Consider the following 24,577-nt stretch of genomic DNA (forward strand, 5'->3'; position numbering starts at 1 on the left):
TATTGATATAGCACACTCTTAAGTAAAATAGCGGAAACCTTCTTAGTCCAGTACAATTCTAGTGTGGTCAAGCAGTATCACTCTTGGCCTAGTCGTAACCCTCTTTTCCGGACTCTCACATTCGTAGCAATAGCAAAAGGTTCACTGGCCCTTCTCCACCAACTCCTGCAACGTACAACTGGATTCTGGAGCAGCACAACACATGCTCCAGTGGTACCACGTACTTCCTTTCCCCAGCACCCTTAGGGCGTGCGAGGTTCTCTCGATGACCTTGAATGGTCCTGTCCATAAATGTACAACAGGCTTTCCCGAACATCTGATGATGTATTGGGGCAGGTGGGACAGGGTCTTCAAGGGTAAGGGGTAGATCATCCAGTGAGAAAGGGGGGGGGACAGGGTCTCCAGGGGAATGGGGCCTTAGAACAGGGGTTAGGTAGTCAGACCCGCCGGTCTGACTCGTCCTGAAGCAGAAAAGAGTTACAGTCCCAGCATCACCTTATCTCCCATGATCCATGATCAAGCAGTAACTGAGTCAAATGAGATGCGAACAGTCGAACACCAATGATTAAACACAGATATTGAAATCAAGAACCCATTTAAGGATTTAAAGTGGATATTTTTAAAGTTCAAATAAATCCCTCCTTTCACACCCTTTTAGGGTGTGACAACAAACACAAATAAAAAAATATCCCATTACTGATTACACAATGTTGGCATACAAATCAACAATAATGATGAGACTATGCAGCGTTATGGCCAAGTGGTGAGGACACACTGGACACAGTGGGAAAACCCTAATGATTTTATAGGGGAAAACCCACCGTCACTCCACAGAGTGGACATTCGACATCCATGTATCCACGGCAGACCTGGACATGCTCACAGGCCCCCTTCACCACTTACATACAACTTCAGCCAAGCTTTTAGAATTGTAATAAAATAAATTCGAAACAAATAGAAAAACCAGAAATTAGACAGGATATTTTAAAGATTTCATAAGATCCCTCCTTTCATTGATAACTTTAATCAATACCCAATCTCCTCGTTTGACTCCTCCACTCTTTGGTTTACTGCTTCACCTGGAACAGAATTTAGCAGAAGACATCTCTTTTCTAGTTAACATTTTTTATAAAATTGGTTAACCATTTGATTCGCCTCTTCATCATGCTATGTGAAAGGTTTAAGTTGTGGTATTACATATGATCTCCAATAAATCAATTCAAATGGTGTTATGCATCTGGTATAGGACTGGGAAAGACTTCAATTCACATAGTAAACATACTGTATCTATAATTACCAGGCAGTATTGACCCTTCAGTTTTCTTATTGTTGAGCAAACACATGTAACAGCATCTAATAAGACCATACATCATCATTTGATAGTCAACTCCTATTAGTCATGCCTAGAAATGACAATCTGTTTCTTTGTTCCCTTCTTTAGAAAATCAACTGTTAGTCTAATTTCTTTCACTCCAAAAAACCTTTTCTGTCTTTTAAAACAGTTAAGTTTAAGACCAATATTGTTTTAGATTCTCTATTTTACCAAATCACAGCTCTTTTTATCAAAGATATGATCAAAGCAATTTTCATTATGCCAAACCAGAATCCGTATGCTTCTTAAATGAAATATAAACCAAATCATGTTCTTAATGTAGCTATTAACCAAACATTTTTCCCAACTATATTTTCTATAAAGGTCAGATAGGTAGAACTTCATAACTCGTTTTGCTGCAGTTCAAAACGAGCCAATTAGCTCAAACCATCATAACCACAATTTATCAGACTTGATGAGTCTTCCCAAATTATTTCAGAACTTAATATTATAATAACCCTCTTCATAATACAACATTATCACAGCCTAACTGTTTATCCCAAACAGTATGCCAGGCTCTGATAAAACTCTCAAATAAAACTTAAAACCAAATTATAATTAAACTCCAAATAAAAGTACATTTATTTATTTTCTCTTTCTCATTTTTAACCAAATTACATCTAATACCTTTATCAAAACTCTTAAAAACCCTAGATTTTACTATTTTGACTTAAAATGTTATCCCATATACCTTCAAAGTATATTCATAGTTTCCTCTTCAAAACATCAGTGTTTAAACCAATCATCTCTTCACATCCACAAAACGTTCTTGTTTTATTTCATAACCTTCCATGATCCTCTCTAAACCAATCCTTTATGTAACTTTCCAATTGCTTCCTCATAATTTTTCACATACATTTCCTCAAACCATTCTTTGACCAACACAGCTGTTTAGCGTTTACCGTCTATTCACTTAATTTTGCTCTAGTATAACTCTTCCAATTGTATTAGAACCTATTTATAAACCAGGGGTATACCCTCTGGGATAACCTTTGTAAGATCTCGACGTAACTGACTCTTTTAGCCCCCACCTTTCTCCAACTTTCCTCGGGATTTCTTTAACTTCTTGGTCAAAGGAAAAAACACACCACACTCCTCTCTATTTTTATTAAACTCAATCTGACTCCACACAAATAGACAGTGTTCAGGGATTCTAACCCTTGGAGAGGACTCTAACCTCCCTCTGGACAAAGACAACGAGTTTAGGGACTCTAACCCCTGGAGAGGACTCTAACCTCCCCTTGGACAAGACAACGAGTTTAGGGACTCTAACCCCTGGAGAGGACTCTAACCTCCCCTTGGACAAGACAACGAGTTTAGGGACTCTAACCCCTGGAGAGGACTCTAACCTCCCCTTGGACAAGACAACGAGTTTAGGGACTCTAACCCCTGGAGAGGACTCTAACCTCCCCTTGGACAAGACAACGAGTTTAGGGACTCTAACCCCTGGAGAGGACTCTAACCTCCCCTTGGACAATACAACAAGTTTAGGGACTCTAACCCCTGGAGAGGACTCTAACCTCCCCTTGGACAAGGACAACGAATTTAGGGACTCTAACCCCTGGAGAGGACTCTAACCTCCCCTTGGACAATACAACAAGTTTAGGGACTCTAACCCCTGGAGAGGACTCTAACCTCCCCTTGGACAAGGACAACGAATTTAGGGACTCTAACCCCTGGAGAGGACTCTAACCTCCCCTTGGACAAGACAACGAATTTAGGGACTCTAACCCCTGGAGAGGACTCTAACCTCCCCTTGGACAAGACAACGAATTTAGGGACTCTAACCCCTGGAGAGGACTCTAACCTCCCCTTGGACAAGGACAACGAGTTTAGGGACTCTAACCCCTGGAGAGGACTCTAACCTCCCCTTGGACAAGACAACGAGTTTAGGGACTCTAACCCCTGGAGAGGACTCTAACCTCCCCTTGGACAAGACAACGAGTTTAGGGACTCTAACCCCTGGAGAGGACTCTAACCTCCCCTTGGACAAGACAACGAATTTAGGGACTCTAACCCCTGGAGAGGACTCTAACCTCCCCTTGGACAAGACAACGAATTTAGGGACTCTAACCCCTGGAGAGGACTCTAACCTCCCCTTGGACAAGACAACGAATTTAGGGACTCTAACCCCTGGAGAGGACTCTAACCTCCCCTTGGACAAGACAACGAATTTAGGGACTCTAACCCCTGGAGAGGACTCTAACCTCCCCTTGGACAAGACAAAACACAAAAACGGTTGATTTCCCACCACTGTTGGTTTGACTAGGTACGATGAAACATAGTAATCGTCTAAATTTGGTTCTCAGTTCCGAATAGCAGTACTTTGAATTAACAGGTGTCTGCTTACCTTTTTTTTATGTTGAGGCCTCTGACGATTACGTCTGTCTCCTCGCACCGGTGTATGGGTCTCTCCCCCGATCCGTCGGTCGGGCCGGAACCCTCTGGACTCCCTCTTTTCAGCGTCGGGGTCACCAGTTGAAGGATTCTAAATCTTTATGTCTATTCCAATAAGTAATGATGGTATTCTATGACACAAATCTGTGTTCTAGAAAGAGTGGTCTGGAGTCGCAGAGGTCCGATAATATCAGCTTTAATGCAGCAGTTGGAAATCAACAAGTACAGAGCTCTGGGGCTGTCTACGTTTCCCTACCCGCAACAGAGTTTGGGCTGGTTCACGAAGTCCAACTGGCTATCTTTCCCTGCCCCAGCATATCATATACAATGGAATTGAAAACACAAGTATCAAAAAAGGGTTGAGCTTGTTCTCTCGTGCATCAGGGAGTTGTTCTTGCCTCCGCGTCCCACCTGCTCGGGTGCCGTCTCCACCCGGTTTCAAGGTTGTTTCTGAAAATGAAGAGATAGAGACACAAAGAACAGCCTGCTTCCCACACTCAGTGTGAGACCCAATGTTTAAGCCTGGGCACACTTCTAAGTTCATAACTTTAATAAGCACAATGCATAACTTTAATAAGCACAATATATTCTTTAAGACATGCCTCCTTCATAAATCCTGTTGTTATATTCACTCGTGCACAGTGCCCGTGATGCATTCAGTGATTAAAATGCCACACATATTAATAACTGGGATCATAGTTAGTGTCGTGCCTGATATGCAGCTGGTGATTACAGTTCTAAAATATGTGTTGTAATGTATTATACATTCTTTAATATGCTCGAAATTTTTAAGATCGAATTTTTGGGGGGGCTCGAATTTGAGCAACCTGAGTTTCCGAGTCTTGAATTTTTGGGTCAGATTTTTTTTTTTCATTGAAATATGTGAATTCGGTGTTGTTTAAATTATTCAAAGAATTCAATGCGCGCCCTCTGCTGACATCCTGAATGTGACTGTCAAGCTCGTGGGGGGAACTTCGGGGTCACAACACAAAAATCTATGCAAAATTGAGAAAGAAGATTTCCACACACTATTTTAATTCCCGATTTCCATGTTTAAGCACATCAAAGAAAATCAGATAATGGGTCGTTTTTTTGTTTTCCGTTTTCTATTATCAAAACAGAAAATGGAAAATAGGTCGTTTTCCGTTTTTTGTTTTCCTATTTCTAAATGGTAGTCGGGAAACAACTTGTTTCCCTATTTCGGTTTTCTTATTTCAAAACTAAAATCCATTGGCCGCAAAGTACACGGGCCGTTTCCTCTAGCTACCACTACAGAGCCTAGGTCACGTGAAAAATGATCCAAAGACTCGTAGAAAGACCGAGTCGGGAAATGAACGAATCGTTCCCTCTAGCGTTTCCTCTAGCTACCACTACAGAGCCTATGCAGGTCACGTGAAAATTGATCCAAAGACTCGTACCCGAAGACCGAGTTGGGAAAGGAACGAATCATTTCTGTTTACTTGGACGAGCCTATGCAACAGTCCCGATGCGCGGCCATGAGAAAATGAACGAATCACTCTTTGAGAGGACTCCTTACTCCCGAGTCCTTGTAAGGATTCGTTCAAAATGAACGAATCGTTCACGAACGACACATCACTAGAAACAACACCATGGTATTCACTTTAAAAGCTGCTACTTAAGCTAATTCAGAAAGCTAGTCAACAGCTCCCTCGTCTAGCTAGCTTTGACAAAAAAAATTCTGACAACGTTTAGTTTGAGGGCGTTTTGTCTGAGAATTATGTCGTTTGGTTTGAAAGCGTTTTGTCTGAGAATGACGCCGTTTAGTTTGAGAGCGTTTTGTCTGAGAATGACGCCGTTTAGTTTGAGAGCGTTTTGTCTGAGAATGATGTCGTTTGGTTTGAGAGCGTTTTGTCTGAGAATGACGCCGTTTAGTTTGAGAGCGTTTTGTCTGAGACTGACGCAATTTAGTTTGAGAGCGTTTTGTCTGAGAATGACGGCGTTTGGTTTGAGAGCGTTTTGTCTGAGAATGACAGAGGTTTTTCTGAGACTGAAGCCGTTTCGCCTGAGTCTGACGACTTTTGGTCTGAGACTTGACGCCTTTTCGTTTGAGTCTGACACTTGAGTCTGAGATCTTAGGATGTAAAATGAACACCGTACTGTGGATGTCTAAAATGTTTTTTCGTCATTTAACCTGTTTGGCCCCCTCATTGCTGCTTGCAGCTATAATTATCTCAAAATGTGTCAAAATGCCGACGGAGATTGTACTCTTTAACGACCGACATCGCCTCATAACACAAAATACATAGCCTACCGGTTTTTCTCCTTGCAGCATAAACATGTATTATGAGCGAGATTGTTTGCATAAATTTCAGTGCAAATTAGTTTTATAGCTTCATGTAGCCCAATATAAACATTACGCTGGACTCATATTTACATTTACATTACATTTACATTTATTCATTTAGCAGACGCTTTTATCCAAAGCGACTTCCAAGAGAGAGCTTTACAAAGTGCATAGGTCACTGATCATAACAACAAGATAGCCAAAAAACATCGCGAGTAGCCAAAACATGAAGCACACATTGTGAACAATCAAAGTAAGTGCCAAAGGGAAGAACCATAAGAGCATGTAGTTAAACAAGTTACAATTAAACAACATGAACCGCTATAAGTGCAAGTGTACCTGTGGAAAAAAGCAAGCAACAGTAATAAAAACAATATATCACAGCGAGAACAAAAATTTAAAACAGTTACCACTAACCACAAGAGCAACAAGTCTCTAAGCAAGAGTCATTGTGATCCTTGAGGAAACTAACATCGGGTCAAGCGAACCATTCCTAAGTACCGTTGTACTCCCGGAACAAGTGCGTCTTGAGCCTTTTCTTGAAGGTGGAGAATATATTGTTATACTTTCCGAAAATTACAACCCACATTTTTATCTGAAAGATTCAGGGCTTTTGAGAAAACATATTTTTCCCACCCTTGCAGGAACCTAGATTTATGAAGTGACAGATCTTTCTTTTTTTTACCTGGCTTTTTCAGTTCCTCCACTTTTCCCATCCATTTTATTATTTTCGAATCAGCTTAATCTTGCTAACACCCTCCACAACAACAAATTATGGTTTATGGTTGTCTCCATGAAAACAACCTTGGTAGACGCACTCGTGTTTGAGAAAGAGAGCATGCGCGACTACTGAAAATTGCACTTTTTAATGCACGGTCTGATCATGCGCTTATTTAGATTAAAACCTAGTGTATCCTATAGCTTACTTATCGGTCACACAGTAACTTAACAAACTTAACACAAATCCTTTTATTCGGTGTGTGAAAAAACAAAGAGAAAGTAGGCGATCTGCTGGCCAATTCTCTCGATGGCCACACCGGGCCTGAATACTATCATTAAATGAGCAATATTTTAGGGGGTGCTTTGGTCTTTCTTGCGGGTGCTGAGGCACCGCACCTGCTGGACCCTCCCTAGCGCCATGCGCATGGGGTACGTTTGCAGAACCGGCTGCATTGGAGTGCTGTCATTCAAACCATGGTCACCTTCACCCAGTTAAACTTGAAACTTTGCGTTAAACACTGATGTGTACATATACTGCTTTATAGAGGCAGGATGTCGTCACTTTGCCGTAACATAATAGAAATGCATTGTGAGAGATGCAACGTAGACGTATTTCAATACACCCTTCAAGCTCCCCACGGGGCATTGAGTTTGACACATGTGCCCTAGGAGGATCACCGTGGAGGACAAGGAGCTAACAAACAGCGTCAATGTTATCTGCGTTGGATCCCTGTAGCAACTTTGCTTTTAGGTTTTTGCTGTTATGACCATGTTTTCAAACATGATCTGAATCCAAATAATACCTATAACGTAGGATGGAATAAGGGCATAGATCTGATTTGAGCTTTGTTAGGAACATCAATGGTTAATGTGAGTGCACAGCAGTGCCGAACTGTGCACAACAAGCGCTGCTGGTGTTTTCAGATTTTCTGTGTTTCTGGCTGGTAGTTAACATTTAACTCTGTGTAACTTGAAGGATTCAAAATCTTTGTGTCTATTCCAATATGTAATGATAGTATTAAATGACACAAATCTGTGTTCTAGAAAGAGTGGTCTGGAGTCGCAGAGGTCCGATAATATCAGCTTTAATGCAGCAGTTGGAAATCAACAAGTACAGAGCTCTGGGGTTGTCTAAGTTTCCCTACCCGCAACAGAGTTGGGGCTGGTTCACGAAGTCCAACTGGCTATCTTTCCCTGCCCCAGCATAAAATATACAGTGTAATTAAAACACAAAGATGAAAGAAGGGTTGAGCTTGTTCTCTCGTGCATCAGGGAGTTGTTCTTGCCTACGCGTCCCACCTGCTCGGGTGCCATCTCCACCCGGTTTCAAGGTTGTTTCTGAAAATGAAGAGATAGAGACACAAAGAACAGCCTGCTAGACCCAATGTTTAAACCTGAGCACACTTCTAAGTTCATAACTTTAATAAACACAATGCATAACTTTAATAAGCACAATATATTCTTTAAACTCGAGACAGCTTGATAGCTGTCTCGAGTTTAAAATTTTACTTTGCTCATCTGAAAACTTACCTCCGTATGCCTGCAACTCGTCCAGTTATTGTATACCGCGGGACAAGTTATCCCTTCGTTCTCAGTGAGAAATACGTGTAAGCAGCGACGTAGTGGGGGCTACACGCACGTAAACGCCGTTTACTCACCTGCCGAAATTGGGGAATACCCACGTAGGAGGGGACGTTATTGGGACTTTGCATAACGTTCCCTAAAAGTTATCTAAATGTGACGAACGTCCCGAACCTTTACAGAACATTGGGGACGTTTTTAAAACGTTCTCATTTGGTTCTGAACGTACTTTTTTGTCGTTTAGACGTTCCATGTTCGTTATTTTGTGGTCACACCGCAAACATTACAAATATGACATTTGGGACTTTTAAAGAACGTCCCCATATAGTTCCCTGATAGTCACATGGGGACGTTCTGTGTATGACATTGGGGGAACGTTGTTTTGGTTATTTTATGGTCACATACAATTTTCGCTATATTCACGTGCGTCGTACAATTTTAAACCAAAACGAGGCTATTACGAGATGGACTTTAGATCTTGCTTTTTTATGTTAAGACGTGAAAGCTTACGGTAAATAGGTATAATAACATGTGTCATCGGAACACATACTAAAATCAAAATAAGCATCGGCAAATGATTTCTTCTAATCTCTGTGCTCTATTTCAAACATCGCAGATACGTCGGCTCATCATCGTCGGCTCATCACTGACTGTTTGAGCAAGAACGTTCCATAATGAGCAGCCAGAGAGTCGCGAGTCAGAGGCGCTCACTTTTTTAAACCGTCATTTATCTTCACATTAGAAGGAGCAGTATTATTCGTTGTTAGGTAAGTAAATGGAAGTAGAAAAATATCAAAACGTTTTGCGATAAGTATTGCTTGTAGCCTATGCCTACAACAATGTGTACATTTACTGTAATGAGCTAGGTTTGAGTGAACTCTAGGCTATAGCTAGACATAGCGCAAGGGACCCCAACCGGCGTTTATCCACCTCTAAATTGCAGAAATTGCGTTTATCCACTTCTAAATAGCGTTTATGTGCGTTTACGAACATCTAAGTTCCCTGCGCCTCGTATTCTGCCGTTGGAATAATCGAAATAAATTTGGTCTAATTTTTAAAACACCAAGAACTAAATTTCATATTCATGGGTTTCAGTTTTTTTGTTGCAGCCGCCTTCTTGGGGACCAATTCGAAGACTCTCCTCGGGTATGGCGTGAAATTAGTGCCAGGAGAGCGAGCTCTGTAAAAACGATTTGTAACTTGCAAAAAAGATTTGTCTCTGTAGAAAATGATTTGTGTACTTGTAAAAAAAAAGTTTTGTGTCTCCGTAGAAGAAAAAGATTTGTGTACTTGTAAAAAAAGTTTTGTGTCTCCGTAGAAGAAGGCGGGAACAATGCTCCCAAAACCATCTAAGCCAATCAAATATAGCCATTTCTGTGTCTAGTATCATTGGACATTTTCGTCTGTCTATCACACAAAGAACGTCAGCGAATAAGAACAAAACTAGAATGCTGATGATTTCAATGACGAGTCATTTGGTAAGTAGTTCAAAATATCCATGGGCATGTACCTTTAATGCAACATTTAAAGATTATTCGGTTAGCACACTCTTAACAGTATAAATTAATGGATAAGAGTCGTAGTAAGATGAATAGTTTTTTAATGTAAATATGTATACGGATATTTAATTAGACGACCAGTCATTAAACCTAGCATTAGTTGGACAATGTCCAATGATACTAGACACAGAAATGGCTATATTTGATTGGCTTAGATGGTTTTGGGAGCAGTGTTCCCGCCTTCTTCTACGGAGACACAAAACTTTTTTTTACAAGTACACGAATCTTTTTCTTCTACGGAGACACAACACTTTTTTTTACAAGTACACAAATCTTTTTCTTCTACGGAGACACAAAACTTTTTTTTACAAGTACACACATCTTTTTCTTCTACGGAGACACAAAACTTTTTTTTACAAGTACACAAATCTTTTTCTTCTACGGAGACACAAAACTTTTTTTTACAAGTACACAAATCTTTTTTGCAAGTTACAAATCTTTTTTGCAAGTACACAAATCTTGCCTTCTTCTACGGAGACACAAAACTTTTTTTTGCAAGTACACGAATCATTTTCTACAGAGACACATCTTTTTTGCAAGTTACAAATCGTTTTTACAGAGCTCGCTCTCCTGGCACTAATTCCACGCCATACTCGGGTCTCCTCATTGAGAATGGATGATGTTGCACACGAAAATAGCACACCTTACCACCACCATCACTTATTTTTATAAGATAGATACTTTAGGTTTTGATCCTTATTTACTGACAAGTTAACTGCTCACTCCACTAAAGTAAAAACCTGCCAAATTTGACGTTTGCTGACATCTATATTTACCTCGTCCACAATCCCTCTCCATACACCGGGGAAGCCCTTAGGCAGACATCCCAACCTGCAGAGACTCATTTCCGGACTCAGCTTTTTTGGGACATAGTAAAAGGTACATTTATGTATTTGACATTTGCTGTTATCACAGCCCACAGCACAGCAGATAGACGGCATCTTGCAATTCGGTCCCCAAGATGGCGCCGCGACCACTGTGTGATGTCACATGAAACCCATGTTGAACATATAGACGCTGTAGCAGATCTGTGTAAGGATATTACAAACAGGCGTGTAAGGTGTTGCGTTAGAGCGTGTGAACTGGTTGAAATGCGTGAGTCTCATGGCGAATGCAAGAGACTTGAGAGCCCTGTCGAATTTCATGCTGCTCTTGATGAACTAACATCTAAAACTAACATTTCACAATGGAAATTATAATACAAAAACACAATTTTCACTCTGCAATTTTTGGTAGCGGCAATTTGTGTTTCCCTGGTTTTCGTAGGGACCCTAGCATCCCTATTGTAACATAGCCCATGTTTACAATGTATTCTCTGCTCTCTTCTTCTTCCTTGCTGTCCAATCCAAACCAATCCCGGACAATCCTGCGATGTGTGTGGCTATTAGTCAATGCTCACATGCTGGTGTCTCTGGCTTGTTGCAGGTATGTAACAGAGTTTGTGGATCTGGGGAATGTGTCGGCGCTGCGTACCTTCAGGGTCCTCAGAGCCCTGAAAACTATCTCGGTTATTCCAGGTGAGGCCTCACAGCAACACCACTCCAGACAGAGCACAGAAACACTCACATCTCACTCTTTGTAATTTGCTTTTTAACTTAAGTGTGGTTTTCTAATGCCAGTTGAGTAGGTTTCAGAGGCAGGTCTTTGTGTGGGGTTGTAAAAATTACAGATAGGTTTGCCCTGGGGGAATACCAGGCAGATGGCATCCTGACATAGAAATAGCAATCCTGGAACAGCCACCCTCTAGATGCCCCTCCTCTGCACGTTAACAAGCATTCATATATCTGTAATAACATGTTAACAACCATGCATAGCTCTGTAATAACATATAAAAAGCATGCATAACTCTGCAATAACATGTTAACAAGCATATATAGCTCTGTAATACCATGTCAACAAGCATGCATAGCTCTGTAATTACATGTTAACTAGCGTGGCTATCTCTATACATTTACATTACATTTACATTTATTCATTTAGCAGACGCTTTTATCCAAAGCGACTTCCAAGAGAGAGCTTTACAAAGTGCATAGGTCACTGATCATAACAACAAGATAGCCAAAAAACATCGCGAGTAGCCAAAACATGAAGCACACATTGTGAACAACCAAAGTAAGTGCCAAAGGGAAGAACCATAAGAGCATGTAGTTAAACAAGTTACAATTAAACAACATGAACAGCTATAAGTGCAAGTGTACCTGTGGAAAAAAGCAAGCAACAGTAATAAAACAATATATCACAGCGAGAACAAAAATTTAAATCAGTTACCACAAGAGCAACAAGTCTCTAAGCAAGAGTCATTGTGATCCTTGAGGAAACTAACATCGGGTCAAGCGAACCGTTCCTAAGTACCGTTGTACTCCCGGAACAAGTGCGTCTTGAGCCTTTTCTTGAAGGTGGAGAGACAGTCAGTGTCTCTGATGGAGGTGGGGAGTTGATTCCACCACTGGGGGGCCAGACAGGAGAAGAGCTTGTGTTGGGACCGGGCGGTCTTGAGCGGTGGGACCACCAGGCGGTTGTCTGAAGAAGACCGTAGGTGACGGGTGGGGGTGTAAGGCTGCAGGAGAGACTTGATGTAGACGGGTGCAGTCCCGTTCACTGCTCGGAAGGTCAATACCAGGGTCTTGAATCTGATACGGGCCATGATAGGTAGCCAGTGGAGAGAGATGAGGAGCGGGGTAACATGGGAGCGTCTGGGTAGATTGTAGACCAGGCGGGCCGCCGCGTTCTGAATCCTCTGAAGAGGGCGGGTTGCACATGCTGGGAGACCAGCGAGCAGCGAGTTGCAATAGTCCAACTTGGAGAGGACGAGTTCTTGGACTAGCAGCTGGGTGGAGTGCTCAGACAGGTATCTCCTGATCTTCCGGATGTTGTAGAGGGTGAATCTACACGACCGGGAGACCGCAGCAATGTGGGCCGTGAGGGAGAGCTCGTCGTCCATGGTAACCCCAAGGTTCCTGGCAGAGGATGAAGGGGTCACCGTCGCAGATCCCAGGGTGATTGAGAGATCGTGGGAGATGGAGGGTTTAGCCGGGATGATGAGAAGTTCTGTTTTGGCGAGGTTCAGCTGGAGGTGATGCTCGGTCATCCAGGCGGAGATGTCTGTGAGGCAGGCCTCAATCCTAGCTGAGATCCCCGGATCGGTCGGGGGGAACGACAGGTACAGCTGCGTGTCGTCAGCGTAGCAGTGGTAGGAGAAGCCATGGGAGGTGATGATCGGTCCAAGTGAGGTGGTGTACAGAGAGAAGAGGAGGGGTCCAAGGACGGAGCCCTGTGGGACACCAGTGGAGAGCTGGCGAGGGCCTGACAGTTTGCCTCCCCAGGAAACCTGGTAGGATCTTCCCAACAGGTAGGATGAGATCCACTGGAGTGCAGTGCCAGTGATGCCCATCTCAGAAAGTCTGGCGAGCAGGATCTGGTGGTTAACCGTAGCAAACGCTGCAGAAAGGTCCAGCAGAATGATAACGGATGACCTGGAAGCCGCTCTGGCAGACTGGAGGGCAGTGGTGACTGAAAGGAGGGCAGTCTCTGTGGAGTGGCCAGTCTTGAAGCCCGATTGGTTGGGGTCAAGCAGGTTGTTCTGAGAGAGAAAGTTAGACAGTTGGTTAGATACAGCACGTTCAATAGTTTTTGAAAGGAAGGGTAACAGTGATACCGGTCTGTAGTTCTGGAGAACGGCAGGGTTAAGGGAGGGTTTTTTGAGTAGAGGGGTAACTCTAGCCTGTTTGAAGGCAGAGGGGAAGGTGCCAGAGGTGAGAGAGGAGTTTAGGACATGGAGAAGAAAAGTTATGATGGAGAGGGAGATGGTTTGAAAGAGAGGGGAGGGTATAGGATCAAGGGGACAGGAGGTGGGGCGATGAGAGAGAATGAGGTCAGAGATCTCTGCCTCAGACAGGGGAGAAAAACAGTTTAGACATTTAGTTGGGTCAGTCATGGAGGGTGAGAGGGTAGGAAAGGTGGGTTTAGGGAACCGACTGCTAATGTCGGCGACTTTTTTCTCAAAGAAGGAGGAGAAGTCGTCTGCTGTCAGGGTGGAGGGAGGGGGTGGGGGAGGTGGGTTAAGAAGGGTGGAGAAGGTAGAGAAAAGTTTGTGGGGGTTTGAAGCAGAGTTAATTTTGTTCAGAAAGTAGAGGGTTTTAGCACCAGTTATGTGAGAAGAGAAGGATTTGAGGAGGGAGTGATACTTATCAAGGTCCAGACCGCCTTTGGACTTGCGCCATCTCCTCTCAGCTGCCCGAAGGGTGGACCGTTCTTCACGAATAACATCCGTAAGCCACGGGCAGGAGGGAGAAGATCGTGCAGGCCTGGTTGACAGGGGACAGAGAGAGTCAAGTGATGCAGTTAAAGTGGTTAACAAGGTGTCGGTGGCAGTGTTAGTGGGGTGGGACGAGAACTCGTCAATGGGGGGGAGGGAGGATGTTACAATAGAGGAGAAATGGGAGGGGGATAGGGAGCGGAGGTTGCGCCGGAAAGTTACAAGGGGAGGGGAGGTAGAAGGAGTTGGAGGGAGAGAGATAGAGAATTGGATAAAGTTGTGATCAGAAATATGCAGTGGGGTTACAGAGGTTAAGTCAGTGATACAGTTACGTGTCAGGATGAGGTCTAGCTGTTTGCCTGCCTTGTGGGTCGCCGGTGTGCTCAGCAGCGTCAGGTCGAAGGAGGTCAGGAGAGACAAGAAGTCGACGGCCTGAGTTCCTTGGAGGTGGATGTTGAAGTCCCCAAGGACTATCAGGGGGGTTCCATCATCCGGGAGGACGCTGAGGAGCATGTCCAGCTCCTCCACAAAGTCGGCTAGCGGGCCTGGTGGGCGATAAAGAACAATTAAGGATCAGTTAGCATCGCATAATGGTGTTCAAATGATTTGGCAGTAACAGGGAGTGGTGTGGATGTGTATTTAATATGTGGGGAAAGAAGCAACCCTGTCCCACCACCCCGCCCGGTTGAGCGGGGTGAGTGAGTGAAGGAGTGGTTGACGGAGAGAGCAGCTGGAGTTGCAGTGTTCTCAGGGCGGATCCATGTCTCTGTCAGCGCCAGGGCATGAAGAGAAGCATGAGATGCAAACGCTGGGATGAAGTCTGCCTTGTTCACAGCAGACTGGCAGTTCCAGAGCCCTATAGAAAGAGAGAGGGCAGGTGGAGAAGATCTGGATAGGTAGTGAAGGTTAGAAGTTGACCGTATATACTTTGTGATATATCTACGTCTACGAGTAGTGTAATGAACGGGAATGCTGAAGAAACACATGCTAGCTATGAATATGTTCTAGGTGGATTAGAATACAAATAGGGTGATGCTTATCAGAAGAGGTGATCCACCACGTCGGCCATCCTCGGTGGACTCCCGCAGGTAGACTCCCTGTCTTTGTTCGACCGAGTCTTCGTGCACCGAGGCTGCCAGACGAGGCTGCCTCTGCAGTGCTACTCGCCTAAATATGCTAAAGGCGCAGCTGACAATGGCCCTAATTATGTAAACAAAGCCAGGGTCTCACTCGGCGGCAAGTATATCTATAACAACATGTTTACAAGCATGTATAGCTCTGTAATAACATGTTAACAACCATGCATAGCTCTGTAATAACATATAAAAAAGCATGCATAACTCTGCAATAACATGTTAACAAGCATATATAGCTCTGTAATACCATGTCAACAAGCATGCATAGCTCTGTAATTACATGTTAACTAGCGTGGCTATCTCTATAACAACATGTTTACAAGCATGTATAGCTCTGTAATAACATGTCAACAAGCATGCATAGCTCTGTAATTACATGTTAACTAGCATGGCTAGCCCTGTGAGAACATAGAATGACAATGTAAGACACATGCTGGCTGCCATTGTTTTAACCGCTAAGAGACAATCACACAGTAATGACAACAGTAGCTTGCTGCTAGTTGGAGATGTGCCTCTGTCTGCCTTTGGGTTCTCTGTGAACCTGCTTTGCTTTAGTTGTTGTGGTTTTGTTGTGGTGTGCTCCTTACACTTCATTTTATGATTGTACAAAAGATTGTAAATTATGTTATCATGTTTCATATGTTTCATATTTGTTATATTGACAGCTCTGTATACGTATGTGTGTGTGTGTGTGTGCATGTATGTGTGTGTATGTATGTGTGTATATGTCTGTGTGTGTATGTATGTGTGTGTGTGTGGTTCCCAGGTCTGAAGACCATCGTAGGTGCTCTGATCCAGTCTGTGAAGAAGCTAGCTGATGTCATGATTCTCACAGTCTTCTGCCTCAGCGTCTTCGCTCTGATTGGTCTGCAGCTCTTCATGGGCAACCTACGTCAGAAGTGTGTTAGAAGCACGGCCCACTGTGTGAACAACACACTCAACACCAACAGCTCCTTCTTCTGCAACAACAAGACCTGGCCGTCGCTCAAGGACTTCATCTCAGACGAAGGTGAGACTCAACAGAACTCACAAGTGGAGCTAAACGGGTTGTAAACGATGTCTGGGACAGAAGGTTCTGTCCAATAAGACTGAGAGCTCCTGTGTTTATATGGTCTGTGTAAATAGAACTATATTGGATGTTCAACGAGAACCATGGTGGATTTTTATAGAGAACCATGGTGGATGAATGCTCCACTAGAGCCCAGTATGAGCTCCCTTTGTATGAGACAACCCTGTACATTATGTGGGCAGTAAAATTGGGCTTGTTCAGCTCTCGCAGCACATCTGTCGGGATCATATATGTCTAGCTGTGGTGTATTTGTGTGTGTCAGTGCCCTCTAAACCGTGAGTTACCACAGTTCTATGAGCACAGCGGAGGCCCATTGGGGCACTTTGCTTCTGGTGTTGTACCTGTGCTGCCATTGCTGGCGCATTCTGACAAATCAAATGTATGCCCCAATCAGGAGTACCGGTTCTCCGTCCAATAGGATTAGGGCAGAATTCCCCTATACAAGGGGGCTCAGCCCCTCATTCTGTGTCCCAGGAAAATCTTCAGTAAGACAGAGGAGGCAGGGCATGGGGATATGGGACTACTCTCAGTGGTGTACAAGTTGATCCTATGACAGACCCTTCAGAGCGGAGGGTTGTCCCTCGCATTCATGGAGTTCCAGAGTTTGCAATGAGTGTTCCTGCAAGATCCAGACAGATTTACCACACTGAATTGTTCCCAGATGTGATGATTCATCATCATCTTGTGGTTCCACTCAAGACATGATCTCCACCCCCTTGTCATGAAATAGAGGTCATGGGTCATGACCCCTCCGCAGCCACTGAGCAGCACCAACACAGGTGTAGTCCCAGCGCAGACATGTGTGTGTACATGTTTTTGTCAGACTGCGGTGCTAGCTGCATGGACAAACAAACAATAGCCCCCTCCTCCAGCTTCCCTCTTCCAGCCCCCTTCCTCTAGCCTCCATCCTCCCTCCCCCTTCCAGCCTCCCTCCTCCAGCCATCATCCTCTAGTCTCCCTCCTCTAGCCCCCTCATACAGCCTTCCTCCTCCAGCCTCCCTTCTCCAGCCCCCCTCTTCCAGCCTCCTTACGCCAGCCTCCCTCCTCTAGCCCCCTCCTCCAACCTCCCTCCTCCAGCCTCCCTCCTCCCTCTCCAGCCCCCTCCTCCAGCACTATGCCAGGCTTCATTAGACACATGCATGTCTTCATCATCAGCCTCGAGACCACCTGACCTGACAGCATCTTCATTAGTATACTTGCTGATGCAATCACAGTCACACCATACACTCTGTACACAGCAGAAGCCTGCACATACAGTGTGTCCTCTGCCTCACTTTGTAGCCAGCTCTACTCCTCTTTGGGACATTGTCCCCCATGGCCCCTTCCAGCCCCCCTCTCCTCCAGCCCTCCTCCTCCTCCTTTCCTCCTCCCCTTCTTTCCTCCTTTCGTCCAGCTCTCCTCCTCCTCCAGTCCTCCTCCTCCAGCAGCACTGTAGAGCTGACTAGAAAGGCAGAACACATGGCAGTTCAGAGAGTACATGTGGTGTTTTTGTGTTTGTGTATGTTTGTATAAGTGTCTGTATATGTGTGTGTATGTGTGTATATGTGTGTGTGCGTGTGTGTGTGTACTGTGTGTGGGTATGTATGCATGTGTGTGTGTACAGACGGGGGGAGGAGGTTTATGCGGTTTGAACATGGTGCAATGTGAATGGTGCAAGGGGTGTGTATGTGTGTGTGTGGGGGGGGGGGGTTGAGGGAGGAGTTGGGGGGATGGAAGGCTTGGACAGCAGTTAGGGAGTGTTGGGTTGATACGGGAGCATAGGGGTATGTAATATTTGAGTGTGGAGTCAAAATGAGGAGGGCAGTTGGAGTAGGGGCTGAGATGAGGCGGTGGCTGGGGGTGTCCGGGGGAGGAGGGCGCAGCAGATGTCTGGGGGATGGGGGACCGTGGTGCTTTGTGACATAGCAGCATCTAAAGCGACACCAGGAATGTGGACTGTTGAATGACATAACAGGCTGCGGGCCAAAACACCACAACACCCCAGCCTCAGGCCCAGTCTTGGCCCCAGCCCCAGCCTCACCCCAGTCCCGGTCCAGCCAGGATAAGTGGTACAAAGTGCAGCTGGAGTGTAGCAGAAAGGCCAGGAGATGAGGGCTGGTCCCTCTGGTGCCTCTACACTAGAGGAGGCTGAAGTGGACATGGAGCCTTCTGGAACTCTTATCTCCTAATGGCTGGAGAGACACTATACCAGGCCTAGCTCACCACAGCCAGAGCCTCACATCCAAGCCCAGCCTCCACCTCAGTCTTGAGCATAATTCTCAGCCTTTAGTATGGTCAGTATGAACCTAGAATGTCAATAAAAAAAAGAATCTAAACATTGTACACAAGCATGAGTCAACTTATTGCAATTGTTTTATGAATTTCCCTGCCATTCTGTCCGGCAATCATCCATAACATGATATAAATGTCCCACCCAGGCCTACATATCCACCAAAGAACAAGGAAGAAACACAATCCTGAGCAGTCAGTCTGATCTAATAACCAGAGGCCATCAGGCATGCTGATGGGATATCAATGGAGCTGCTGAGAAGGAGTGCTGCCAATAAACATCAATTCCCATAACGTAATGTTTCTGGGGCATGAGTTCCTGTCAGCAGATCTACATGCTAGGAATGTATCTCTGCTTTTTACTTGCCAAGGACCATTATTTTTTGGGGGGATTGCTATCATGCATTGGTCAATACTGAAGTTACTTTAGCAAAACTCTTAACACAGTCTGCATTAGCAACATGCAGGTTGGCTAAACAGTTACGGTAATATATCCTCCAAAACTCGACAAAAATGGTTTGACCACAACACTGGCAACAGTTCTCTCTCAGAAAGAATACATTGTCACTCATAACACACTGACTTACTGTAAAAACACTGACAAGAGGGAGCATTAAAAAAATTATGAACTTTTATCTTTGCAGTTTACTTAAATGATTTTACACATGAATCCGTATTTCATGATTGAAAAATACAACACTTTTTCACTTTGACTACAAATCTATTCAAGAATGATAAAGAAATGCAGAAATTTGCTTCAGTATCCTTTATGTTTTCCATATCTTTGTATATAGTACTGTAATATATGTACTTTTGAAAAATACGAAGTTGAAATCCACACCCAAATGATCAATGATAAGTATAGTGTAATCACTCATGCTGTACAGTAGGCTACTGTGATGGTTCTAGTTCTCCCTCTCTCCTGTCCTGCATTTGGCCGTAATTGTAGCCCTTATCTCATCAGTGGTATTGTTTGTGGTCTTTGCTTCCTTGTCCTCCACGCATTCTCCCTTTCCCTGCCTCTCTTCTCTTCCCACCAACCTGTCTTCCTTTATACATGTTTCCAAACTTCCAAATCATTTCAAAGCTGTCCCCTTTTGTCTGTTTGGTTACGAGACTAAAAACAGTTTCCTTTCTTCTAGACAACTACTACAAAGTTGAAGGGGCTAAAGATGCCTTAATCTGTGGAGATGGGAGCGATGCAGGGTAAGTCTATAATTACTTTCTGAGGTTGTGTATCTCAATGTTACCAAAACATTTCCTGTTTTATTACGTAACATGTCTATTGACTGTAGGGTGGTGGTTTAAGGAGTGAGTTTTAAATATTACCGACGCTTCCACCAGAGTGAGTTATTTTTCCAAAACGGAAGCTAGCTAGCTTTAGTTAGCTTCCGTTACCTAGCAACCTAGTATAATACTCGTAGCAATGCTACTACCTGCTAGTGTTACTTGTTAGCCTCCTAACTGTAAATTTTGAAGCCATACTATAGCGTTTGTCATATAGTTTTTGTCTATCGGAAAATAGTCGGTTGGAATGTTCAGAATCACACATGTGTGACGGTACTCTGTGGGGCCCGCTTTCGAACGATCACATATGTGTGACGCTACTCCTTAACGGGTTAACTTGTGTTGATGTGGACTGTGGTGGAGATCTGTCTGGTCTGGGTGTGGTTAGGGTTAGACTGACACTACTGAAGATACAGCTATGTGGTGAAGCACATGTCTCAGTTCTGAATGCTCCACTGCACACTGCATAGGACAGACACTGGCTGGCTACATGTCAGCTGCAGAGGTAGACTATCTGAGTTAGATGAAGAAAAAGCACTGTATTGGACAAACCAAAATGCTTATATGATGAATGAGCATTCCACTGGTTTATTTTACACATTACAAAAAGAAGCTGAAATTGTCCTCAGGGTAGCAGTACAAGCAGAAGGATTGGTCAGGGGTCCTGATGTGGGCAGGACGGAGGTGTCTGTGGACTTCTGACTAAGCAGTTAGACCTCCAGCTGTTCAGAATGATAAGCTGGTCTTGGGGGCCTACACTGTGAGTCAAGGAGAGATGGAGAGAGGGACTGAGGGAAATATGGAGAAACTGAGTATAGAGGAGCATGATTCAGCTACCTTTCAGGCCTGAAAGAGGACACCATTGACTCTTAGACCCTGCAGGGCTCAGAGACAGAGAAAAGAACGGAATGAGAGAGAGAGAGGAACTACAGGAAGAAGGCAGAGATGTATGGTTGTGTTCCAAACAACAAAGAAATTGGTTTATAACTGGATATTCCTATAGAATAGTGGGAGGTAACAGGAAGTGGCTAGCAGATTTATTTGCCCCCGAAATGAGATTGATAGACTAAAAAAAGTCTATAATTTTTTTTAAATATCAGGCTGTCAATACTAAAATAGCCGACATACAGTGCAATTTGTGGTTGTTTCTTATTGCCAAGAGCTCCACACATACAATTGGAATAAGATTGACACCATGTCATGAACAATCTGTTTCTGTTATGCCATTCTGGTGCTCAATGCTGTCCTTCATTGCATACTGTCTAGTACCATGGTGCTATAAGTGTCATAATTCAAGCCTTTCAATGGTAACCTGACATGGACCAAGATTGTGTACTTGTGCTTTGAAATGATTAAAAGTATGTAAAATAATAATTAAAATAAGATTGTCCCACTTATCATATTATTTGTTTATCTATCTATTATCTATCTTTTTTTTTTACTAATGTTTCTTTTTTTGTTGCCTTGATTATGTTCTGGCCCACCATCAAATGGCTTAGAAAGAATGAACAGGCTATAGTTTGAAAGAAAATGTAGGTTAGCGTTAGTTGACACATTGTCGCCATCACAGTACAAAATTTCAGATTTTATGGGATCTGTAGTAAACAACTTCAATGCGTGGAGCTCATAACATACAACTCCAGAAACCCAATGAGTTAACTTAAAGCCAAATGTCGCTGCTTAAAACTAACTAAATATGTGAACAAACGCAAAAAACACGTTTTCACATTTCTTTAATCTAGTGAAATTATACATTACCTGTTAGAAACTAAATTTTACTAATATTACCATCCACTGTAATGCATTATTGTAATTTTAACAAAGCTAGTCCCATGTTGGTGTACTTGAGTAATTTACTTCTTCAAAATATGCAAATGGTCATGGGTAATCAATAGACTTTATTTTCAACCCAGGGGCTATTCAGGATTATGGTTAGAGTCAGGGTTATGGTTTATTCAGAGTTAAGGTACAAATTATTCAGTGTTATGGTTAGGCTTCTTCAGAGTTAAGGATAGGATTATTCAGGGTTATAGTTAGTTAGAACATCCCTATTAAATTAGTGCAAATCCATCAGTGCATGTATGACAGTTTTTTACAATCGCTAGGACCTGCTTTTCAATTCTTTGGTCACATTTTCAAAACTCTTCATACAGTGTGCACAACATCAGTCTATGTCAGCTAAACTGACAGTTTTCATTGCTTTGGCACAAAATGCATTCATTGACAACACCTTTCAAATTACATGAACTATTTTCACACCCTCAAACTTTGTACCCACAAGCCCATTTGCACATGTTTACATACTCTTTTCAAAACTGTTAAACGTACGTTCTAAACCTAACAAAACACAAAATTGAATAGACAGGAATTTTCTTCAGTAATATTGAAATATATTCCAAATCAAAAAAGTGAAATACTATCCAAAAAATTCACTAAACAATCCAATTCGCTCCCTCCTGGAAGCAATGAAAGCTGGTTGCCTGGACTTACCGTAATCCATTAGATAGTTAGGGATGGACCAGGAACCCAAGATGATATAAGATGATGTGGATGAGAACCTGTGGCCAAATGTAGAAGACAAGGGTTGCCTAGCATTGCTACGGTATTGGTAGATGGTGTACAAATTACAATATTGTATTTTGGAAGGGCAAAATGTGAAACGCTGTAAAACATAGAGACGCATCTTGTATCATGTCTGATTCATTCCTGTAAGATATACTGCAGTGAATTATAAACAGTAGACAGGTATCACTATTGTTTTGTCAATACATTTTACAAAAGATAACATTGTGTAATGCTACCTGTTGCTAACATTTTTTAGGTCGATGTTTTACGGGTGACAAGGTGTGCTTATTGGATGACAACCTTTGCTCGTGTAATGGAAGAATTAGTTGATATGAGACATGTGTGAAGTGTTTTGATAGTTTTAGTGCATTTTGAATGGGAAAATAACAGCTAGCTAGCTGCCTAGCTGAAAGGAAAACGACATGAGTTTTGTAAATGTGACCAAAGTATTGAGAAACATGTCCTAGTGATTGTAAAAAAAACCGGATGCTTCAATGAAGATGCTGGAGAAATGAATGTTCTGGGGACCTGTGTTGAGGTCAAGTGTGGTTCTGTGTTGAGGTCCAGTCTGGTTCTGTGATAAGGTCAAGTGTGGTTCTGTTTTGAGGTCCAGTCTCGTTCTGTTGAGGCCCTGTCAAGTTCTTTTAAGGTCAAGTGTGGTTCTGTGTTGAGGTCAAGTGTGGTTCTGTATGCCTAGTCTGGAAGGGTTATCCATGGTTTGGTGTAATGGAGCCTTAAGGCTGAATTACGACGTCTCCAGAGTGTTGTGAATGAGACATCTGCCCACAAACCCACAGACAGGACAAAGGCCAGATGTCTGTGTTCCTGGAGCTGATAAGACCAACCTAACATAAAACACACTGACCAGTTGTGTCTGTTGCTGAACAGGCTCAATGGTGTTATAGAACTGCTTGTTCCAGGCTGTCCACATAGCTACAGTAGACCCACATCTCTTGGGAAGGTTAAGACACACTGCCAGCACCAGAATGAAACTGGTCAGACCAGCGGTTTCAATGACAAGGTACCTGGAAGTAGAAGAAGAGACCGTAGGTCCCATGTCCCTCCTTCAGTCTGAACAGCATCTCTAAGGTCTCAGGGAGGAAAACAAACGTCTCCACTATTGATATGTCTAGACTATGGAGTGGAATATGTGTTTTACGGTGCTGATGAGGTTAGGAATATGTGTGTGTGTTGGTCCACGGTCCACAGAGTTTCTGGCTTGTTTGTTTGCCTGTCTGGCAGACTGTTTGAGTGTCAGACTATGTATCTATGAGCCAATATAGCTCTGAGCTGATCAATAAGCTGTATCTGTTAGTCTGCTCTCCACCTCAGCCTGACCTGCCAATCACAGCCTGACCTGCCAATCATCACATGGGGGCGTGTTCAGTAGGCCATGGGTAGATGGCCTACTGAACACATTCTTGTTGTTTTATTGAGCATACACTCACACACACACACCGGTCAGCATGTCACATCCTTTAGCTTCACTTAGACCATGTGTGTACATTTACAGGAGCTTGACCTGGCAGAGCGGTTCCTTCCATTTGATCAATTCTGCCCTTCCGACTGCTCCTTTAATGGTTAGGGTAATGGAGGACTGGCAGAGAGAGGAGAGAAGAGGGAAAGAGGAGAGGAGAGAGGAGGCAAGAGGATGGGACAAGAGGACAGAGGAGAGGAAAGTGTGTGTGTGTCACACTAATTTACCAGGCGAAGGTTTACATGTTCACATCACATTACATTCATTAGATTCCAGTGAGTCACATCTCTCTGTAGATGTTGACACAAAGGATCTAGAGAAGGCTGCAGATGCCCTTCCTGCTTCCCTCCCTCACTTTCTATCGGTCTGTCTGTATGGTGTGACTTTATTAGACCTTCTCTCTATAAATACTCTATCATTATGGGATGTCTGAGATGCCGTGAAGATCACAGCTCTAAGGTCGACAATTATCATTTATTGAACCAGATCAAAGGCTTGGTCTGATGCCAGATCTGGGAATATCTGTTTGTTTGTCTGCTTGGTTCTATATTGAGACCTGGTGCATGGTTAATTGGTGCAGTTGTAG

General features: G+C 43.4%; 1 protein-coding gene across 4 annotated transcripts in view; it reads left to right on the plus strand.

Annotated features, from left to right (window-relative positions):
• The window catches only part of LOC136957626 (sodium channel protein type 5 subunit alpha-like), a 188,118-nt gene that overhangs the window by 8,913 nt on the left and 154,628 nt on the right, over positions 1-24,577 (plus strand). For all 4 annotated transcript variants that reach the window (XM_067251702.1, XM_067251701.1, XM_067251704.1 and 1 more), the window contains exons 3-5: positions 11,360-11,451; positions 16,092-16,334; positions 19,805-19,868. In XM_067251702.1, coding sequence (XP_067107803.1) covers positions 11,360-11,451; positions 16,092-16,334; positions 19,805-19,868 — 399 coding nt within the window. The remainder of the gene's footprint in view (positions 1-11,359; positions 11,452-16,091; positions 16,335-19,804; positions 19,869-24,577) is intronic.

This window comes from Osmerus mordax, chromosome 15, assembly GCF_038355195.1.
Source record: "Osmerus mordax isolate fOsmMor3 chromosome 15, fOsmMor3.pri, whole genome shotgun sequence".
NCBI classification, from domain to species: Eukaryota; Metazoa; Chordata; class Actinopteri; order Osmeriformes; family Osmeridae; genus Osmerus; species Osmerus mordax.